The sequence below is a fragment of the Rhinoderma darwinii genome, chromosome 5 (assembly GCF_050947455.1).
Source record: "Rhinoderma darwinii isolate aRhiDar2 chromosome 5, aRhiDar2.hap1, whole genome shotgun sequence".
In the NCBI taxonomy this organism is placed as follows: Eukaryota; Metazoa; Chordata; class Amphibia; order Anura; family Rhinodermatidae; genus Rhinoderma; species Rhinoderma darwinii.
In genome coordinates this window covers 39,558,029-39,582,140 of record NC_134691.1, presented here as the reverse complement: position 1 = coordinate 39,582,140, position 24,112 = coordinate 39,558,029, and the positions used below count along the sequence as shown (strand labels likewise).

Genomic DNA, 24,112 nt, shown 5'->3' with positions numbered 1-24,112 from the left:
CAAACGATGTGCAGGCAGATCAAAATCTGCCTCAAAATTCCATACGGAATTTTGAGGCAGAATTTTCTGCCTGCAAAAAACTCTGTGTGAACATACCCTAAGACAGGGACTTTAATATTGTATTATTGTTTGGTTGTGCTGTAACAGCATTCACAGACTTCAGACAACAACTTGTATCTTACAATGCCAGTTGCAAAATGCCTCATGACTTTTGTCGGATGAAACAATTTTCACACAATTTATTCTTAGCATACACCAACAATGTGTGATCTTTAGAGGTCCGACGGCTTAGACCCCCATTGATCACAAAAATGGAGAAATTCCGTATCTATGCATCTATGCTTTACATTCAAACAAATGGAGATGAGCCGTGATACGAAATACAATGCATGGATGAGACAGTCTGGAAAAAAGGGGCCACCATGCATATTAGAGGATTTTTTCTTCACTATATAAAAGGACCTGATCTATATAATAGTTGTTTCTCTTCTGCAACTCGCCAATTTTATTCACATTGGTTTCTAGATTTACAGGAGCCGTGACGGATATTACGTGTCTGTTTTGCAATAAAACCTAAAGTATCTTGATTAACTTTATAGACTCTTTACGGTTAATACCATATACCAGTCCTTCTCAATGAATTAGAATATCATGTAAAAGTTAATTTATTTCAGTAATTCAATTCAAAAAGTGAAACTCATATTCTATAGATTCATTACACACAGTGATCTATTTCCAGCATTTTTTTTCTTGTAATGTTGATGATTATGGATAACAGTTAATAAAAACCCAAAATTTAGCGTCTCAGAAAATTAGAATATTATATAAGCCCAATTTCAAAAATCATTTTTAATACTGAAATGTTGTCCTACTGAAAAGCATGTACAGTATCACTGCGCTTGATTGGCCAGCAAACATGCCTGACCTAAACCCCATAGAGAATCTATAGGGAATTATCAAGAGGAAGATGAGAGACACCAGACCCAACAATGCAGACGAGCTGAGGGCCGCTATCAAAGCAACCTGGGCTTTCATAACACCTCAGCAGTGCCACAGGCTGATCGCCTCCATGCCACGCCACATTGATAACACCTCAGCAGTGCCACAGGCTGATCGCCTCCATGCCACGCCACATTGATAACACCTCAGCAGTGCCACAGACTGATCGCCTCCATGCCACGCCACATTGATAACACCTCAGCAGTGCCACAGACTGATCGCCTCCATGCCACGCCGCATTGATAACACCTCAGCAGTGCCACAGGCTGATCGCCTCCATGCCACGCCGCATTGATAACACCTCAGCAGAGCCACAGTCTGATCACCTCCATGCCACACCACATTGATAACACCTCAGCAGTGCCACAGGCTGATCGCCTCCATGCCACGCCGCATTGATAACACCTCAGCAGTGCCACAGGCTGATCACCTCCATGCCACGCCGCATTGATAACACCTCAGCAGTGCCACAGGCTGATCGCCTCCATGCCCCGCCGCACTGATAACACCTCAGCAGTGCCACAGGCTGATCGCCCCCATGCCACGTCACATTGATGCAGTAATTCATGCAAAAGGAGCCCGACCAAGTATTGTGGGCATATACTGTACATACTTTTCTGTAGGCCGATATTTCGGTATTAAAAATACATTTTGAAATTGGGTTATTTAATATTCTAATTTTCTGAGAGACTAAATTTTGGGTTTTCATTAACTGTTAGGGTATGTGCACACGACCTCTTTTCAGACGTAATGAAGGCGTTTTAGGCTTCGATTTATGCCTGAAAAGACGGCTCCAATCGTCGGCAAACATCTGCCCATTTCTTGCAATGGGTCTTACGATGTTCTGTGCAGACGAGCTGTCATTTTATGCGTCGCTGTCAAAAGACGGCGCATAAAATTACACCCGCGGCAAAGAAGTGCAGGACACTTTTTGGGATGTAATTGGAGCCGTTTTCTCATAGACTCTATTGAAAACAGAACAAAAACGGCCGCGAAAAACATGAGTTGCTCAAAAAACGTCTGAAAATCAGGAGCGGTTTTCCCTTGAAAACAGCTCCGTATTTTCAGACGTATTTTGTTAATCGTGTGAACATACCCTTACCATAATCAACAACATTAAAAGAAAAACATGCTGGAAATAGATCACTCTGTGTGTAATGAATCTACAGAATATATGAGTTTCACTTTTTGAATTAAATTACTGAAATAAATTAACTTTTTGACAATATTGTAATTCATTGAGAAGGTCTAGTATATATTGTCATAGGCGCAGCACAGTTACTTACTTACATTTTGTCATTACTGCTGATATTTTCAGAAGTCTATATATTATTTTGCATGTCTTCCCCTACGACTCCGTTCCCATCAGCAATCTGCAGTTTCCATCTGGGGTTCCGGGTTTTTTTTCCGCCAAGAATAGCGCAGTCTGCAGCCCTATTCTTGCCATCAAAAATATCGGAACATGGACAGAAACCTAATGGATTTCATTATCACTCAATGGGGTCCGTTTACAAATAGATCTGGTGTAGCTGCCATGGCGGTTATAAATCGCAGCCACGATGCTAGTGTGAACAGAGCCTAACGTGTAGTGTCCTGCATGTCTTCTTTCTTGACTCTAACCCTCATCTTTTCTTTTCTACTTGCATGCTTCTTTTCCTATCCGTTGGGATCGGTAGAAGATTGAGGGAAGTTGGGGAAAGAAGTGATAGAAGAGGGAGAGGGCGGGAAGGGGAGAACCACAAGGACCTGGGCGTTCCTGAGGAGGATGAGGAAGAAGTCAGGCAGGTGGTGGATAGTGAGAAAGTAGTAGAGGAGGCTCAGAGAGCCAGTGAGAACTCAACCAAGAGAGAAAGTGAGGGCTCAATAGATGAAGAGATCCTGCAAGCTGAGAAAGATGGAGAAACGCAGGAACCTGAAGAAAATCACAAAGAAGCTCTGCAAAGGAGGTTGTCAGAGAATGACATCAGGTAACGTGTTCATCCTCACAGTGTAATCCGTCTAGATAGTTTATAGTATTTCCCCGTCTTTCCTAGTATTTGTTCACAATTCCGGTCAGATCTGGTAGTGTCCAACCTATTCATATCATGACCTATTCCATGGCAGCGGTAACTAATATGTCAGGGCAAAGGGTGAATGGACTTGTAATGTGACAAAGCTTTTCTGTTTCAGAAATGTGTTCAGAGCCAGTTGTCACTTCCCCTCCCCCACTCCTTTTGGCAGATTGTACAAAGGGCATTACTCCACAGGGGGCAGCAATGAGCACAGGAGAAAGCTCCTCCCAGGTTAAAGGCATTGTAAGGTCGGGTTCCCATGGGACGGATACGCCGTGTAAAAACCACGCAGCGTATCCAACCTGGAACCCGCAGGACTTTGGTGCGATATTTCGGATGGAAATTCCACAGCGTAATTAAGCGCACTTACCTCCTCCCTCCTTTGACGTCCGCGCCGGCCTCCCTGGATGACGTTTCAGGCCATATGACGCTGTAGTCTGTGATTGGCTGCATTGGTCACATGGGATACAACATCCCAGGAGGCCGGACTGCACGAAGAAGGAGAGCGTTCTGGGTAAGTAAGCTTGTTGAGGTTTTTTTCCGGCGTTGCGATTTTTGCGGCGTAAACGCTGTGAATGTGCCGCAAAAGTCGCAACACATGGCTTTCCGCTGCGGGTTTTGCATCCCCATTGAATTCAATGGGGAAAACCCGCAGCAGAAAATCAATGAAAACGCAGCATAAATTGACATGCTGCAGAATTTAATTCCGCACCGCAGGTCAATTTATTATTGTTTATGCTGCGGTTTTTTTTCCCACAGCGTGAGCATGAGATTTACTAAATCACATCCACTTTGCTGCTACTGTAAACGCTGCGGAATTTCCAAACAGAATTCCGTTGCGGAAATTCCGCAGCGTTTACACTAAGTGGGAACCCGGCCTGAAATGTTTACACCATCCTGAAGTATGATCAGAAAAACATCACATTATAAAAGTTTTTAGCAAAACATTTTTGTATCTTTTTCTAACTAAGGTTTGGCATATCTGTTGTGTCATTGGTGACTGGAGTTGTTCTTTAAGTTGATTGCCCTGAAAAATTAATCTGCGAGTTTTAGAAGATGCTCAGATTTAGTTAGGAAATACGAAATTTAATGTATGTACATGGAATATGCAAAAATGAGTATAAACTATATAAATAGGCGTTTTTGAAATTCGAGCAACAAACATGTTGCTCGAATTTCCACCCTCAAACTTTACATATTTACTATTGCATATTGACCTGCAATTTTTATTAAATACAATGAGCCTCATTTATTTAAACTGTCCATGTTAACCATAGCAACCAATCAGAGCTCAGCTTTATTTCTTATACTGCACTGGAAAAATGAAAGCTGTGATTGGGTGATAAGAACAACAATAATAATTAATAAATAAATAAGGTCTATTGTTTTCATGATTTGGGGATAAAAGTCCATATAAAACCCCTTTCATTGGACACACTTTTATCTATAAAAGTCAATTCTGATGGAACCTTAATCCACAAAAATATATTAGTATTTCTTATGACGTCATTTAATTCCCTCCCCCCCCCCCCCCGCAGAGCTATAGTGTTTGATAAATATTAGAAAATTTATTTTTATATTAATTTCCTAATACACTAGTATTATTAGATATGCTCTTTTTCAGTAATAGAGCTTTGTGTGTGCATGTATAAATGCATATGACTGCGGATGCCTGCAAGACACTGTTGAATTTACAGCAGTCTGTAGGAAGAGATCCATTAACAGCTCCATTATGCTGGAGTGACCATTGCTGATAGCCTGCAGTGATAGCAGGGTGGGTAGCTATAGAAAATGTGATTTCCTATAGCTGCTATATGACTGTACTATACTGGACTCTGGGCTGTACGTTTTACTAAATATTAGGAAATTGCTTTAACCCCTTAATGACCAGCCTATTTTAGGCCTTAAAGGGGTTGTCCGAGATACCATCATATTTTCAAAAACCCCTTTAATGCATGTAATTTATAAATGTAAATACATTTGTAATATACTTACATTTTCCAAATTTCCCAGATCCTGCCGTGGGGAACTTGACTGGTGACGTCACTCTCTGCACTGGCTCTGCCGCTTTGTTGATCTTGAATTCTTTGCCGGGTATACGACACGTCACTTGTCACGTGGTGTATATCGGCTTGTTCTGCTTCACAGCCCGTAACGCGCATGCTCTGTCACTGCTGTTCTAGCGGTCCCTGCTGTTCTAGAGATAACAGCAGGGGCCGTGCATGCGCGTTACAACAGAACAACCCGATATAGAAGGCATTAACCAGAAGCAGACCTGGGCGCCTTTATTAGGAGATCGCATAGCAGGGTGCCGGTGGGGTGAGAGATGGAGCCCCCTCCCTCCCTCTAAAACCTCTCAGATGTGGAGCTCGCCTTTGTGCACCGCATCTGAGGGGTTAAATGAGCCGGATCGATACTGATATCGATATCTTGCCCGTTCGAGCAGGTCTGCTCCCAGCCCCCAGCTACCTCCGTTAGCTGAGAGCAGGGAGATTTAACTGCTCCCCGCTTTGTTTATTTATTCCGATGCAGCGCCGTAAAAAGGCTACCACATCGGAATAAAGCCCGTTAGTGGCCGCTGTAAAAACACTAATGGGCGGTCACTAACGTGCCAATTTCCTAATATTTGTATATTAGCCTTTTTAGACTGCTTTCAATAGGCCATAATTCGGCCACATTTTAACCCCTAGCCGCATGAGTCAGTAACTATACATTGTCGCGGGAGGTTACTTCCCACACGAGGTCGTATAGTTAATTAGTCGTTACCGGTGCACACTGTCGGTGACAGTGTGCACTGGGAACCGGGAGTTCAGATGTCTCCGACAGCTGACACTCCACTCTTGCCTGCCAGCGCTCTTTTGCCGCTGATTTTGGCAATTAACCCCTTAAATATGGCGATCGGTTGAAATCGCAGGGTTTGTCGATGGGGTTAGCATGTCAAACGCTGGTCCTGATAGGCTTCACGTCAGAGTGACAGGAAGTCACTGTGTCGTTCCCGATTACACACTGTCGGCGGCGACAGTGTGCATCGGGAACCGGGAGTCAGCTGTCCCCGACAGCTGACACTCCGGTTTTGCCGATGAGCGGCTCATCGGCGCTGATGAAGGCAATTAACCCCTTAAATGCGGCGATTGATTGCGGCATTTAGGGGGTTTGTAGCACATTAGCAAAACCCATTCAATCTTGGGGGTTGCCATGGCAACCGGAGGCCAGACAACGGCCCCGGGTCTGCCATGTATGGAAGCCTATGAGGACTAGTCTCTGGCTGGTCCTCATAGGCATGCTGTCAGAGGGACTGTGACGTCACACTGACAGTTGGAATAAATTACACTACCTAGGTAGTGTAATGTATTCCAGCAGCGATTAGTGCTGCAGGTCAAAAAAGAAAGTGTAAAAAGTAAAAAAAAAAGTTTATAAAAATGTTTTATAAAAGTGTAAAAATAAGTTGTTTTTTTCCTATTTTAAGTCTTTTATTATTGGAAAAAAATAAAACGTTAAAAAAAAAGGTACACATCTTTGGTATCACCGCGTTCGTAACGACCCAAACTATAATGGTATTTTTCCCGCACGTTTAACACTGCAAAAAAAATAAATGAAAAACTATACCAGCATCGCTATTTTGTGGTCCCAAGATATAGAATAAAAAGTTATCAAAAAGTCGCATGTACCCCAAATTAGTACCAATAAAAAACGACCACCCGTCCCGAAAAAACAAGCCCTTACACAGCTTTTTTGACTGAAAAAAAACAAAGTTATGGCTCTCAGAATATGGTGACACAGAAAATAAATTATTTTATAAAAATTTGATTATATTGTGCAAACGCTGCAAAACATAAAAAAAACCTATATACATATGGTATCGCTATAATCGTATCGATCTGCAGAATAAAGTAAAATGTAATTTATTGCGCACGGTGAACGCCGTAAGAAATGAAGAATTTAAAACTCCAAAATCGCTGTTTTTTGGTCGCCATAGTTCTAAAAAAAATTTATAAAAAGTAATCAAGAAGTTAAATGTACCATAAAATGGCACCAATAAAAACTACAGCTCGTCCTGCCAAAAATAAGCCCTCGCACCCGCTCTATTGATGGAAAATAAAAAGAAGTTATGGCTCTTGGAAGGCGGGGAGTGAAAAATAAAAATGAAAAAGCAAAAAAGGATCAGTCCTGAAAAGGTTAATTAATTTCTAATTTAAAAAAAACACTCAGGAGAAATTGCTTTACAAATGTTGGTGTGGTTTTTCTCTTTTATTCCCTCTGAAAATTAAAACAACTCAACATTTTAGTGGACAAAAATGTTGATATTTATTTTCACGGCCTAATTCCACTAAATTCTACAAAAAAAACTGTGGGGTCAAAATGCTACACCCCTAGAAAAATGCCTTGAGGGGTGTAGTTTCCAAAATGGGGTCACTTTTTGGGGGGTTTCGATTGTTTAGGCAGCACAAGACCTCTTCAAACCTGACATGGTGCCTAAAATATATTCCTAAAAAATGGAGGCCCCAAAATCCTCTAGGTTCTCTTTTGCTTCTGAGGCCGGTGTTTCAGTCCATTACCACACTAGGGCCACATGTGGGATATTTCTAAAAACTGCAGAATCTGGACAATAAATATTGAGTTGCGTTTCTCTGGTAAAACCTTCTGTGTCACAGAAAAAAATGTTTTCCAAATTAATTTCAGCAAAAATTTTTTAATTTGTACATTTCACCTCTACTTTGCTTTAATTCCTGTGAAACGCCTAAGGGGTTAAAATAATTTGAATGATGTTTTGAATACATTGAGGAGTGAAGTTTTTAAAATGGGGTGATTTATGGGGTCTTCCTCATATATAAGGCCCTCAAAGCCACTTCCGAACTGAACTGGTCCCTGAAAAAATAGCCTTTTGACATTTTCTTGAAAATATGAGAAATTGCTGCTAAAGTTCTAAGCCTTGTAGCATATACAAGGTTGAAGTGAACCACAACCATCCTGACCCTATAGCAGAAATCCCTGAAGTGTACCTCAAAGGGGTCGACTTTATAATGCTTACTCTGGTAATTCCATCGGTTAACCTATCAAATCTGAAGCGCGTTTTAACCACAACTACCTTGGACTGCAACACGAGGAACGTTCTCCCAATGGTTGGTCCCAGAGAATAAGAATTTTATGAAATATTCTGTGGATATCCAGAAAAGTTTAGGTTGCAGAAAATAAACACAAAATTAATAGATCGAAAACTACTTTAATTAAATCTCACAGATCATTTAATGCATCGTATTGCTACCCTTGTGGTTGCTTTAAGTATATAAGAATTTTCTCCATTATTTTTTTGGGGTAGCTCCTATTTAACAATCCATATTTACAGCACTTGAATTAATGCAGAATTATTAATTATACTGTCATGAAATAGCTTTCCATTAAGTGAGGGTAACTCCACTTACAAATACTGACCAATTTTGTGAACGAAACAGAACAATGAAGTTGAGCGCCATAATTTTACGCTGCATGTAAACAAGACTCTGCGTCCACCAGTCCCACTTTCATATGCTGTATCTTGGTATAGAGAACTGGTTGACATCCAGCAGACGGAATGCGATCTGGTTTGCTGACATTACCTAATCATCCAGGTACGGTTTGTATCCAGCGTTCACTCCTGTAAAAAATTAGTTTCAAAGAAAATATGTAAATCACTCAATTGGAATGGCCACCCACTCTGTGGCACAGATTGCGCAGATTTACATAAGTACATCTTAAATCATTGACCTCATATAACATATTGTACTACAGTTGTAATATGTGCTGGAAGGACCAAGCCGTAGACTAGTTCAGGCCTCTTTTTGTGGTTATAAGACAATTGAGACCCCTGATGTGGACTTTAGACTGGAGACTCCCATTAGTTGAAGGTAATGAGGATACAAAAACATCACGCCTTCCTTATCCATAGACTCTAGAACCTCCGGGACCTGCTACTTTTTTGAGGTTTCTCATAAACGTGTTTTCTTTGCCATGTCATCTCCTGATGGCCCTCTTACGCAGTTACCACCCATGTCCTGCGAATCTCTTAATCTTTCCATACACAACTGGCTCTGCCACTCAATTGGATCATTCCTGTTCAAGGGGCAAAGAATGTTGCAAGTTTTCACTGCAACATCATTAATAAATTGGTCTCATTGTGTCCTAGTAGCAGTGTGCACGGAGCTGAGGGCCACTCTCAAGCTTTTGGAACACAATGTACAATGTCGGACTGGCCTACCATAGGGTCCAAAGGGCACCCAGCTTCCCAGCCAATAACAAAGTCTAGCCACAGCGGAGCCCATGAGGTCTAGGAAGGTCAATCCAATGTCAAGATGACCATGGAGCAGATCCATACTACTGGGGTTTAGCACTTTTTGGGTCACATCACAATAACTTATAAGACTCTGTTCGCACCATAGTCATGGCTACCATTATTACTGGAGTCATGACATTTATGATAAATCCGTTAAGTAACAGATCCTGAAGTATCTCGTTACTGTGTAATGGGTCCATCAGGTTTCCTACACTATACTGGCCATCAGAAAGCAACGTAAACATGATGGAATGAGCCATAACACCAGTGTGAACAGAGCCTGACAATATGACCTAAATTTGCAATAATAGCGGCAGAGATTACAATGAACAATTACTTGTTTGGTTATCCCTCCGAATAATTTTCCATGGAACACACAATGTATCTCAGTCCAACACTGACAAAATATATATAAATATGTGGGAGATCTTTTTGTGTTTTGGCCTAGAAAATAACAGTGTAGTTACCGAAATCCATGTCATTCAAGAAAGATCAAAGCAACATTAAGCCAAACTCATTTTAAAGGGTTATTCCCATCTTCACTTTTAAAAATGATTATCCCTAAAACAAATTTTCTATTAAAAATAAACATGTTATACTCCTTCACAATGTTTTCTTAACTCCTCTTTTCCAGATTTCCATGGCATGGTGCTGCTCCTGGCTTTGCTGATTTAGTGGGCTCACCACGATCTTACTGTACTTAAGGCCCTTTTAGACCGGCCGATAATTGGCCGGTGCAGCGAGCGCCGATCAACGAGAGATCGTTGATCGGTGCTCCGATTGCTCGTCCCCATACGTTGTTATCATGTCGGAAACACGTCTCCCTGTTTACACTTCTATAGCACTGCAGAGAGGTGGCCGGGTCAGGAGCTCCTGTGCATGCTCTTCAAATGTTCTTCATGCCACTGCTTCAGAATCTCGGCAATGTAAACTCAAAAAGGGACCTGAGATACAACAGAAACAATATCTCAAGAACCAAACAAAAAATAAAGATATTGGCAGATATTCAAAACTTTACATAAGGAACACATTTAAAGAGGCTCTGTCACCAGATTTTCAAACCCCTATCTCCTATTGCAGCAGATCGGCGCTGCAATGTAGATTACAGTAACGTTTTTTTTTTTTTCAAAAGCGAGCATTTTTGGCCAAGTTATGACCATTTTTATATTTATGCAAATGAGCCTTTCTTATGTACAACTGGGCGTGTTTAAAGTTATGTCCAACTGGGCGTGTATTGTGTTCGTTACATATGGGCGTTTTTACTTGTTTTACTAGCTGGGCGTTGTGAATGGGAGTGTATGATGCTGACGAATCAGCATCATCCACTTCTCTTCGTTACCACCCAGCTTCTGGCAGTTCACAGAAACACAGCGTGTCCTCGCTCATCCGACGCGATGAAGTTCCTGTGGGAGGAAGTGAGTGACGTCACAGCGTGATCTCTGGAGAACACGCTGTGTGTCTGTGCACTGCCAGAAGCTGGGTGGTAACGAAGAGAAGTGGATGATGCTGATTCGTCAGCATCATACGCTCCCATTCACAACGCCCAGCTAGTAAAACAAGTAAAAACGCCCAGATGTACACACACAATACACGCCCACTTGGACATAACTTTAAACACGCCCAGTTGTACATAAGAAAGGCTAATTTGCATAAATATAAAAATGGTCATAACTTGGCCAAAAATGCTCGTTTTTGAAAAAAACAAAATGTTACTGTAATCTACATTGCAGCGCCGATCTGCTGCAATAGGAGATAGGGGATTGAAAATCTGGTGACAGAGCCTCTTTAAATATGTCCTTGTGATGGGAATACCCCTTTAAGACCAAAAAAGCAATATAATCATATAAAGAACCACTGTAGGCCTATTCAGGGAGTCCATACTACAGTATGTTATGTAAAACCAAGCTCAATATAACATCGAGTTTATTACAGACACTTTTTTAGTTCATGATTAAGCAGAATTAAATGTGTAATATAACAAAAGTTTAGAACCCTTTTAGCTTTTACTTTTTCCTTAGTAAAAAACCATTATTATTGCTCAAATTTCCCTTTTCATGGCAGATTTGTTTAATAAAGTTTTGTTGTTTTCTCTCTAATACCTTGTGCATGAGAGATCCTATGTTACATTATGTCCCTACCGGCCATCCAGCTGCAAGGTCTTGTACGCCACATCACGAATAATGGACTATTGCAGTATCACATAGGTGAATTTATTTCGGGAAAGTATATTAGGTCTCGGTAAAGTCTTGTGCGCTGTAGTCATAATAATTTAAGAACCATGGTCCCCTTCATCAATGTGAAGTGACAGATGCACACTGGTGCCGTTCCCCGAAGCCTAGTTACCATAGAAACTTCTCTCGCTTACATCATACGTGTCCCGAAACTGCTGCTATTGTTCACTATTTCTAGCAATATGGGAGAAATAAGGAGAAAAGTTGCAGAAGATGAGATTAACCCCTCCGACATCAGAGCACCTATGATATGCTCAACTAGCAAATGCCACAAGATCCAGGAAATTCAAGTCATAATTTAATGGAAAGATTAATAAATGAACCTTAAGATTATCATTTGCGTTACCTATAATTCCTACATGTGGGTGGAAGGATCAAAAATTTTCATAGATCTCAAATAATAATGTCGATCATGTAGTCACTAAATAGTGCATACACTATTTCTCCTACAGTATAATGCAATCTACAGTCTAGTACAATAGCCATAAATATGTTTTCTTCATACTATCAAATCTGTCTAATGGACAACCCCAATTATTGACTGATCAAAGGGGGTCTTACAGCCGGGGGCCCCAGCAATAAGTTGTTATTAACCGGGGACTCTATTGGGTCTCCAGTGCTTTCAAATATCCTTAAAGAAGACCTGTCACCTCTCCTGATGTGTCTGTTTTAGCTAGTATATCCCATGAAACAACAATGCTGGAGCATCATTTCAAATAACTTTACGTTGTGCCATTCCTCTGTTATGCCTCCTGGAAGTTTATGAATAAATTGACTACTGGGTGTTACCAGTTGGGGGTGTGTCTCTACACAGACTGACCATGTCCAATCAGTGCTAATACGGTGAGACTGTGTTGGAACACGCTCTTTGACAAGGGGAATTATAACACCCAGTTGTCAATGTATTCATACATTTCAAGAAGGAACAGTACAATGCAGAGTTCTAAGAAAATATTTTCCAGAATTGTTATGGGGAATAGAAGTATTTAGTAAAGGTGACAGGTCCTCTTTAAGGCCATAATTCAGCATTTTGCTTTAGCTAGTACAGAGGGTCCTAATTGAGGAACCCCAATCTATTCGTTCATCATGATCTAAAATCCCTCTAACAGTTACCTGTACTATTACAGAATCACTTAAAAGGCGCTTTCTGGGATTTACCATTGATTGTCTATCCCTGGAATAGGCCATCGATGTGTGGTCAGTAGGTGTCCGACCACGGGACTCTGAATGGGCACATATGGCATTTGAATAGGTTGTGTCTAGTTTAAATGATGAGATCCAGTGCTCCCACTAAGACCATGTTATTCTTGAACATGTTCGTAGATATTATAATAATACCAATGTTTGTAATCCCCTAAGAGACCATTAAACTCAGATTGACATATTTATGCTTAAAGATCTCTATCTACTATAGGAAAGCGTTTGCTCTCTTCCTCTGCTGCTTATTACTACATTTCAGAAGCAAAGTATTTGCTGATATAACGGAATTCAATGACGTGTATTCCTGGCGTAATAACTGCTAGGACATCTTTCCTGCACATGCCTTTCATGCTATCTTGAGACCCATGAATGGTGTAGAGATGGTTGTTAACGCGGAATTGATTCATCCTTATACAGAGATGTTGGCACAGTGCCCTCAGCCAAAATGCCGAACAGTGGAATGGCAACACAGGCCTACAGTTTATCTCAGCGTGGAAAATGTCTCGACCTCAATCCATACAGCCGGTTGTACTCTGCTTATAAACATCACGGGATGAGGATTCTTGTAGAAAACGTCCTCAGGGATAACAGTTGTAGGATATTAAAGGTACTCAGGATTACTCTACCTACTCTCCATCTCCCCCCTGGCAGGAAGAACAGTCTATCCTGCATACAGCCTATAAAGGTTGGTGAAGAAATTACACTAGTTTCTTAACCACTTTTCTTAAATTTTCCGGGCAACAAAAATATTTTCAACCATGCATTTCTCGAATTACACGCCACCTATTCACGTAAAAAGAATTGTCCTTGTCTGCTTATTTCTCTGCAGAACATCTTCATGTCTATAGCCATCTCTAATATACCACATTGAAGGGGGTCTCAACCTCTGGACCCCTGGATTTCTTGGTCATGATTTGAATTCTGGTTCTCACTAAAGGTGAGTACCAGGTTCCTGGTCATTAGTAACGATGGGAGTCTCATGGAGCAGTCCTCACCAATGTGGTAATTTTAGAGTTACAAAAAAATATTTTGCACCTTAAACTGATTCCTTTTAATGCTTAAAGTTTTACTTTCTTAGGGACAATTAGTGGTGAATTACGCCTCAATTAGGGATGATCGTAAAATTCCTCTGAAACGAGGTGAAATCTTGATTTCATGTTGACCCCTAGTAAATAGATTGGTGTTCACCTATTAGAAACTGGCAAGGGCCTGTCCGAATTTGAACCTTCACCACAAGATGCCCCATGAACATGTATCCGTCCTTGCGTTGTGTTCCTAGTCTGGAGTTAAGAGCAATCGCCGTTCTTTCTATTGATTTTCTCTTTTGGAAACTTGCACTGGCAGAGCTCATAGAGTGTAAACGCCTTGTTAAACTAGTTCTTAGATTCTGCCTGATTTTTTTTCTGAAACAGAACAAGACATTAATAAATAAAGATGGTCTCACATTCCCAAACCCATGGAGAATGAGAAGCATTACTTTGATTACAAACGTATATACAGTCTTTTGCTGTCTGTTGTGCAATATGTTGAGTCCTATATATTCATACTTAAAGAGGATCTCTTAATTTTTGTAAATACTTGTACTCCCCATGAAATAAAACTTCTGGAGCATATTTTCTTAGAACTCTACGTTGTGCCATTCCTCTGTTATTTCTTCTGGAAATGTATGAATAAATTGACAACTAGATGTCAAAGGGGCGTGTACCTGCACAGTCTCATTCTGTCAACACTGATTGGACAGTGTCAGTCTGTGAAAGGACACACCCCTGACTGTTAACACCCAGTAGTCAATTTATTCATGAACTTCTAGGAGGAATACCAGAGGAACGGCACAATATAAATTTCTAAGAAAAGATGCTCTAGAATTCTTATTTCATGGTGAATACGATTATCTACTAAAACAGACAAATCGGGACAGTGACAGGTTCTCTTTAAAATAGTTGAATAACTGCAAATATATTGCTTTATATTGTACCGATCCTGAAATACATCCTATCATGTACTCCGTTGACATCCAAAGTCAAATTCAAAATTGTGTACGTTTCCTGCTACCAGAGTGCAGTGCATTGTGGGGGCTACGGATGTAAGTTAGACTTAGGAGGGTCGCATGTCTGACTGAAGAGTGTATATAAACCTCAGCAACCAGTTACGGGAAATTAACTGCAACCACAATGGTTATGCAAAAATTTCCTCGTCTTCTATTGGGAGAGAAAGTAACGTTACTCGAATTGTACGGATTTCTCCACGTGATTATAGTATGTTAAGCTCTAATCTAAGTCTATGTGAATACTTGTGTCTAGTGTGTGGTATGGGTTGTAGCCTCTTCTTCCTATTTTTCGGCATTGGCTGGAAACCATCAGTGTTTCATCCTTAAAGGAGGTCATTGACCTAATGCTCCAGACCTACTCGGTAAGTGTCTATTGACAGTGATGAGTCTACAGAGCAGGTGGATCTATTTTCCTGCCAAGAAGTACCTGAGGTCATAGAAGTCAATATCCTACTTGGTGATTGTCTTAATCTGCTTGGAAATAGGCCTGAATGGAGACTACAACACTTAACACAAGTTACATAAGACTATCATGGTGACTGGAGAGGAAGGACCAGGTGTCGATACCTTATGTGATGCATTATAAGTATAGCTTCATGTAGTCATGTCTGTCCTATATTATTTTCTTTTTTCAGTGTTTTCCTTTTTTCACATTTAAATGTTAGAACGTCTTTAAGTCTTCAACTTGTTGGAGTCTGTTTTCCCTAAGCCTCCCATATTTTATCAACTAAAAACTTTGCTTTTCTGTCTTTCCACCCCCCTGTTTTGTGTGCAAACATTATCTGCCAATTGGCTGACAGTGTTTTTACATCCAAAATGCAAAGCAGACAGATGGGCGCCTCGGGGAAGAACATGACTAAAAGTACCAGCATCGGAGGGGACATGTATACATTGGAGAAGAATGATGGCAGCCAGTCCGATACAGCAGTAGGCACAGTGGGTTCCGGCAATAAGAAGAGGAGATCCAGCATCGGCGCAAAAATGGTGGCAATTGTTGGCCTCTCACGGAAAAGCCGAAGTACCTCACAGCTTAGCCAAACAGGTAGGACTTACTTTTAATTCAATTTTGTTTGTACCAATATATTGTATTATGTTTTCTGTATGTGTTTTAGTTAATAGGGCTCAAATAATAGAGCACATCCAGTGGTCGAAATTGGTAATATATAGAGTGTTAACGTCTGGTCCCTGAGCACCAATCCCAGGGGTTGCAGGTTGAGGGATACGTTTGTCCATACATGGTGCTTTAGATGTGGAACAGAGATCTATGTACCTATTCCATACCTATGGATGAGAGCGTGGAAGAAAACCCCCCTCCTCCATAAATGTGGTCCCTGTGATCAATGCTGGGGGACTACCTTTTAATACAGTATAAATAACAAGTCTATAACATGGGATTTGTTCTTCTAGGGGAGCCTCATTTACTGAATTGAACCTCCTTTAAAGTTATGACAATTTATGCCTTTGCTAATATATGTAAAATATGTTTAATCTCAAAAACTTTATATTCAAACAAATCTTTTGTGGGTTACACTAGGTTGAGCTTGACTTATTAAGTGAATGAAGAAATTATTATTTGATCATTTTGATTAATGTAAATATATAATACTATATGGAATTTGCATAGAAGAGAGTGCGGTTTATGGTAATTGAACACGATTTATGTAATACAAGTAGTGGTTCCACCATCTAGTACTCTTAAAGGAGTTGTCCTTTTTGGACAATCTCCAACAATAAGCTGATCACAGGGTGTCCTGGAGATCAGACAGCAAGTTCTCGATTTCCCTGCAGCGCCACCACAGGGGAAGGGAAGCATTACACAGTTCCCTTTGAAATCAATGAGCTGTCTGTATAATGCATGGACCATTCAGAATGAGACACAATCTTTGTATTTTTCTCCACTGTGGCTGATAGATGTAGGTTCTAAATAGGAGACATCCATCTACCCCTTTTAGGTGGCACTTACAATACTGACACTACTCAATTCTAAATAATTTCTTTCTACCTTTCTTAAAGTGATTAGTAATTCCAGATTACAATTAAAGGAATATTTCAGGCAAATACATTTATGTCTGATAGGTGTCGTTCCCACCTATCTGGAAAACAGGGGTCTCGTGACCCAGTTTTGCACTAGCAGAACCCTTAGAGGAGCTGCTGGCTGCATATGTATTCCTCCCTCTCCATTTTTCTGTATTGGAGATATGACAATAGGTGAATATGTTTCCTTTGCTGCTTCTTTATCTCCCATAAAGTATAATGAAGAGGGGGGTGGGGTGGGGGGGGGTCATCTCGTAAAATAAAGTATGATATTTTTGTGTTATAAGTCTCGTTAAATGTTATATATTTATTTGCCTGTTGTAACTACGCAGGATATAATTCTCTCTACGGAGCAGGAAATGTTTTTTTTATGTAATAACAGTAATAAGAATAATTAGATCTACATGACAGCTATTGTTAGCGCATATACAGAAGGGACTGTCAGAAACTGTCATATAATTAAGCAAAAACATAATGTGCCTTCACCCTCCACCAACCTCACCGGTTGCGAAATAACATGTCAGTCATAGAGAAAGGCAACAATAACTAGGCACTAGGTAGGTGCAGGTTGTATGGTGCCCGAACTACAGGGTGCAATGTCTCCTCCATGTAATGGTCCTGGAGTTAAAAAAATGCTCTGGGTTACTTTATACGGAACAAAGAGGGGTTGGTATGTCCTATCCAACATAAGAAACAATGGGGGGAAGTTGGCACACTTTACCTTGACTAAGAGATGATTGAGCTTTGCAGATGTAAGGTTTGCCAACTTCCCCCATTGTTCCTTATGTTGGATAGGACATACCAACCTCTCTTTGTTCCGTATAAAGTAACCCAGAGCATTTATTTTTAACTCCGGGACCATTACATGGAGGAGACACGCACCCTGTAGTTCGAGCGCCACACAACCTGCACCTAACCTAAGCTCGTGGAGGATTATTGTGTGCAACTCAATGTGGGAATGGGGGTGTAACAATAGGCAGCACAGTCACACCCAGGTCCTGGTTCCTGAGGAGGCCCGATGGTCCCTGTACCACATGAATGCCACATGGTAGGTGTGGAGCCATTTACAGAATTTGCATTGAGGCTTCAAGTACCAGCTCTGGTGTGCTACATAGAGGGACATGACCAAGTTTTCTGCTATCTAGCACCGCTATGTGAGTTCTTATTTGTGGAGATCTGATGTATGTTACTACTAGGCATATTTCTTCTCAAGTAGTTATGCTTCCATTTGCATTACTACAGTTCAGTTTACAGTCAATAAGGCGGGGCCCATTCCCGACTTTGCTAGGGGGTCCTATAAATTCTATTTACCCTCTTGTGAATTATCTGCTACTTGACCGTAATGTCAATGATAGGACCGGCCAAATGAACTGGTACGTAATCTTGGCAACATAACTGACCTGTTATGGTGCACCAGGGCTACCCTAACCCAATTTCTCTATACTTGTTACCATCAGACAGAAATTCATAGGGATATTCTTTTACTTAAAATATTGAAGAGCCCCACAGCTCTTATTTGCTGAGAGAAACGGAGTAACAACTTCAGATTTTATATTTTTGTAGTTTGTGCCAATAAAAGCCATAAAACATTGAGATGTAAAATAGTTACTTTAGAGTCGGCCCACAGTCCCACACACATTAACAGAGATGGGATTTTGGGGCTTGTTGCATAATGAAAATGGATGGTCTTAGTCTAAGGAGGTGATTATAAAAGGCACAAGCAATGCCTTATTATTTCATGAGCCGGGCTCTTGTTACATTTATGGAGCAGAAATGTTGTCCCATTTTCAGGAGTTTATTACTGAGGAAAGACAATGACATTGTGTCTGGAAACATACTTATCGATAAATGTGCATCTATTTATTCTATTGTTCAGTAGTACTGCTCAGTGGCTTATTGGGCTGGGGTATTATATATATATATATATATATATATATATATATATATATATATATATATATATATATAGTAGAGGAAAGAAGCAGCACATTGAAGATGAAGATCCACGCCGTGTTTCAGGGTCACGTAAATAAATACAAAAAAAGTCACAGCAGCCCACGTATGACCCTCAAATTTCTGCCGTGGTTTGGCAGTCTATAGCCGCATTTTTCCGGACACAGATTATACCCATTCAATGGAAATAATCTGCTTGTGGTTTCCGAAGCTGTTTTCGCAGCGGAACATGGAAACTGCGTCAAGAAGTGAGATGTCACTTTTTTTTTCAGCAAGGCGGTATGCTATTCTGCCCACTTGAATTCTGCCTCATCTAAACAACGGGGCGGTTTTCCACCAAAATGAATAGGAGCCCTATTATTGACGGAATTCACGCTGATTCCTACGTGGAAAGCGCATCCTAATCGCACTGGGAAATTCTGCCGTGCGAACAAGGCCTAAAGGCTATGGACAACGTTAGGGTCCTATTTTTTTGTTGTTATTGAAATACATTTAGTCATTTAAATTACTTTTGTAGTGTACTTTTATTTAAAAAAAATAATAATAATGCACTGTGTCAATTCTGCAGCTTCTATGTATCACAGTACATAGAAGCTGCAGAGAGCCATTCTGAGCCGAATCCATCACTGAGCTGCACTGACGGTTCGGTTGACAGCGGCTCATGAGTGCTCCTGTGTGATTTTCTAACATCATTTATTGATTAAGTCAAAGTAGAGCCATGGTACAGAAGGAGAGATGGCCCTTCCCGCAAGGATTTACAATCTACTAGGGAAGAGGGAAGGAGACAGTAGGTGAAGTCAGAAGCTGTTTGTCCAGTAGTGGCAGCAGGGTTATTGCAGGTTGTAAACTTTTCTAAAGGGGTGGGTGTTCAGGTTGCTTTTGAAGGTTTCCATGGTGAGAGAGATTCTTATGTTTTGGGGTAGTGAGATTTAGAGCATGGGGAATGCACGGGATAAATCTTGGAGACGATTATGTGAGGGTCCGATTAAAGGATAGCAAAGAAGGAGATCTCGTGAGGTACAAAGATTACATGTGCGGAAGTATCGGGAGGGGACAGGTTTCGGACAGCCTTGTATGTCTTTGTTATAGAGATTTGTCCACTCTTACTTTTTCAATAAATTGCGTTAAGTTATACAATTTGTCATGATACCAATTCAACACAATCTCGCACCATCCAATAAAAAGCATATATTTTAAGCATATATGTTTTTTTACATGGGAATTTATGGCCGATGGATGGCGTTCATTGGAGGTTTACGTTTTTTATTTTTACATGTTTGTTTAACAATCCGCACCATACATCTCAGGTTATATGGGATTTAGAGAGAAAGTAAGGGAGGACACATTGCCCTATGTTGATGGGGTCTGTCCTAGTGATAGATGGGCCTTTTGAGGGTGGTGATTGCTACTTATGAGGAGGGATTGTTATGTGATTCATGGGGGCCTGGAGTAGAGTTCTCATGATATACTTATATGTGCTACAAGTAGATGGTTCATTTATTCTCATTACTGTAATAAGACCCTTTCATCTTTGTAGAAGTATTTGATTTGTGTAATTTTTCTTCATATTCTGTAAGCCATAAATATTTAATTTACTTTAGTGGTCACAGTTTGTACTGGGTCTAATGCTCATTCAGTACATTATACTTTAAATTGACGTTTATCAAGATGGAGCACAGTGAGCCGTCTAGTATCAGTACAGAACTGTATCTTCCATGATACTTCTAATGGTCAACTGGCACTTGGTACAGTTACATTCCATAATGATTTGTCAGCTTCTATGGTACACAGACTGTGATCTCTGCACTGCATTCCCCATAATGATCCTCAATCTGTTCAAGAACCACACCTCCCATAATGCTTTAGTACTTGAACTACATTTTCTACGGCTCTCATTCTGCCTCCGTCTCAAATGCCACCAGATTACAACAGTTCTACAAACACAAAAATAATCTTTTAATAACTACTATAAATTTCACAAATAACAGTACCATACAGAGTCCAAATAATACCACCATACAGTCCCTTAATAGTCCTGCCAAATCACAGAACTATATAATGCTTAAATATTAAACCCCTAGTCCGAAACTCTCATGTCCACAATTTGTTCCAGACTGTTTGTTTTCTGCGGGTTTCGTGGGCTTCACATTCAAAGCACTTGCCCCATGTATATATTCACATATGATGCTCAAACATGTTGGAAGGAAATTCCTCCGCCGAGAGGTTTAAAGGGTTCCTCTACTTTGGAAAATTCCTAAGTGTTAGAAAGATCCCTTGACAATAAGCATATCACAAACTGTCCCCCTGCTTGAACCTCCAGCGATCAGATGTAATCTGTAGGGAACCCGGGCAGTAAGTGTTCCCTTTCCCTGAAGCGCCGTCACAGGGGAAATTAGGCATTACACAGTGTCCATTCATATGAATGGGGTTTTTGTATAATGCAGGACATGACAGGTCCTCTCGAGCAAGAGATGATCTTTGTAACCAATCTCGACTCTGGATAAGGAAACAGGGATCCTGAACTGAGAACCCCTCTGTACTCAGAATTCCCTAATAGGGTATATGAAAATGGGTTTTCTTAAAGGAGTTATCCGGGTACTAAAAATTGGCTTGGATTTATTTTTTTATGTGAAAATAAGTTACTTACTAATGTACTTTAATTTTTAATTCTGTACAAAATCGTGCAGTTTAAACCCGGTAAATTGGTGCCGGAAGTTCTGTAGCTTTCCTAATATTGATAACCCGCCTACACAACTCCACGTGACTGAAGGCTTGCTTCCTGTGCTGTTCGTGTCGGCATGTTACCAAGTGCATGACCAAAAGGGGCAGTCACATTGCCTATCGCTGGAATCCCTGAGCAGAGCATAAGCTAGCGCTCGGCCCAGGGACTCTGGCACTGCTCCCAACTTCACAGTCCATTTATGGTCAGTGACTTCATGGGTTTCCTATCGCTAGATTCCCCGAGCAGAGCATCAGCTGATGATCTGCCTGGAGATTCCAGCACTGCTACCAACATCACTGTCCTTATATGGACAGTGATGTTAGGAGTATCCTATCTCTGGAGTCCCCAAGCAGATCATCAGCTGATTCTTTGCCCTAGGAATCCAGCAATAGGGAACTCCTTACGTCACTGTCCATATATGGACAGTGATGTCTGAAGCAGTGCTGGAGTCCCCGGGCTGAGCATCAGCTGATGCTCTGCTTGGGGACTCCAGCGATAAAAAAACCCTGAAGTCACTGACCATATATGGACAGTGACCTCGGGAACAGGGCTGGAGTCCCTGGCAGAGCGCTAGCTAATGCTCTGCTCAGTGACTTCAGAGATAGGCAATGTGCCAACCCCTTGCTGTCATCCGCTTGATAACATGCCGACACCAACAGCACAGGAAGCAAGCGCTCAGTCACATGGGGCCGTGTCGGCACGTCATCAATATTAGGAAAGCTACAGGACTTCCAGCACCTATTCACCAGGTTTGAACTGTACAATTCAGTACAGAATTAAAAATTAAAGTACATTAGTTGGTGACTTCTTTTCACATGAAAAATATAAAGGCAATTTTTGGTACCCGGATAACCCCTTTAACTCCCCAACCCCTTAATGAATTGCTTGACTGATTAATACCCCAGATGTTCTGAAACATTGAAGGCAGGTGGATTAATGTGCTCTTATGTCTGAGGGGCCTTTTAACATATTGTACCTAGATCTACTGAAATTAGACTGTTGCTCTTAATACTTGTAATAATATTACTCAGAGTGGTACTACTAATAAAAAAGAATATATTTGGAAAAAGTGCTCATAACGAAATTCCCTAATATAATACAGTAGCTAGTAGCAAAGTTGGAGGTTCACGTTAAACAAGCATATGTAATTTTCCATGTGTCTGTGAACCCCTTAAGGAAGAAGGCAATTTTGGATGATATTATTTGTGTTTATTTTATCTCCAATAACTCTGACGGCCATCGAGTTTTTCATTCTTATATTATATATTGTATATACAGTGAAGGAAATAAGTATTTGATCCCTTGCTGATTTTGTAAGTTTGCCCACTGTCAAAGACATGAACAGTCTAGAATTTTTAGGCTAGGTTAATTTTACCAGTGAGAGATAGATTATATTTAAAAAAAAAACAGAAAATCACATAGTCAAAATTATATATATTTATTTGCATTTTGCACAGAGAAATAAGTATTTGATCCCCTACCAACCATTAAGAGTTCAGCCTCCTCCAGACCAGTTACACGCTCCAAATCAACTTGGTGCCTGAATTAAAGACAGCTGTCTTACATGGTCACCTGTATAAAAGACTCCTGTCCACAGACTCAATTAATCAGTCTGACTCTAACCTCTACAACATGGGCAAGACCAAAGAGCTTTCTAAGGATGTCAGGGACAAGATCATAGACCTGCACAAGGCTGGAATGGGCTACAAAACCATAAGTAAGACGCTGGGTGAGAAGGAGACAACTGTTGGTACAATAGTAAGAAAATGGAAGACATACAAAATGACTGTCAATCGACATCGATCTGGGGCTCCATGCAAAATCTCACCTCGTGGGGTATCCTTGATCCTGAGGAAGGTGAGAGCTCAGCCGAAAACTACACGGGGGGAACTTGTTAATGATCTCAAGGCAGCTGGGACCACAGTCACCAAGAAAACCATTGGTAACACATTACGCCGTAATGGATTAAAATCCTGCAGTGCCCGCAAGGTCCCCCTGCTCAAGAAGGCACATGTACAGGCCCGTCTGAAGTTTGCAAATGAACATCTGGATGATTCTGAGAGTGATTGGGAGAAGGTGCTGTGGTCAGATGAGACTAAAATTGAGCTCTTTGGCATTAACTCAACTCGCCGTGTTTGGAGGAAGAGAAATGCTGCCTATGACCCAAAGAACACCGTCCCCACTGTCAAGCATGGAGGTGGAAACATTATGTTTTGGGGGTGTTTCTCTGCTAAGGGCACAGGACTACTTCACCGCATCAATGGGAGAATGGATGGAGCCATGTACTGTCAAATCCTGAGTGACAACTTCCTTCCCTCCACCAGGACATTAAAAATAGCTTGTGGCTGTGTCTTCCAACACGACAATGACCCGAAACATACAGCCAAGGCAACAAAGGAGTGGCTCAAAAAGAAGCACATTAAGGTCATGGAGTGGCCTAGCCAGTCTCCAGACCTTAATCCCATCGAAAACTTATGTTGGGAGCTGAAGATCCGAGTTGCCAAACGACAGCCTCTAAATATTAATGATTTACAGATGATCTGCAAAGAGGAGTGGGCCAAAATTCCA

General features: G+C 40.9%; 1 protein-coding gene across 47 annotated transcripts in view; it reads left to right on the top strand.

Moving 5' to 3' along the window:
* RIMS2 (regulating synaptic membrane exocytosis 2) overlaps positions 1–24,112 on the top strand; it is a 583,792-nt gene that overhangs the window by 492,339 nt on the left and 67,341 nt on the right. For 44 of the 47 annotated variants that reach the window (XM_075825841.1, XM_075825842.1, XM_075825847.1 and 41 more), the window contains one exon: positions 15,636–15,877. In XM_075825841.1, coding sequence (XP_075681956.1) covers positions 15,636–15,877 — 242 coding nt within the window. Of the gene's footprint in view, positions 1–2,675; positions 2,967–15,635; positions 15,878–24,112 lie in introns of all 47 variants that reach the window. The other 3 variants (XM_075825887.1, XM_075825888.1, XM_075825843.1) reach the window with 2 other exon arrangements.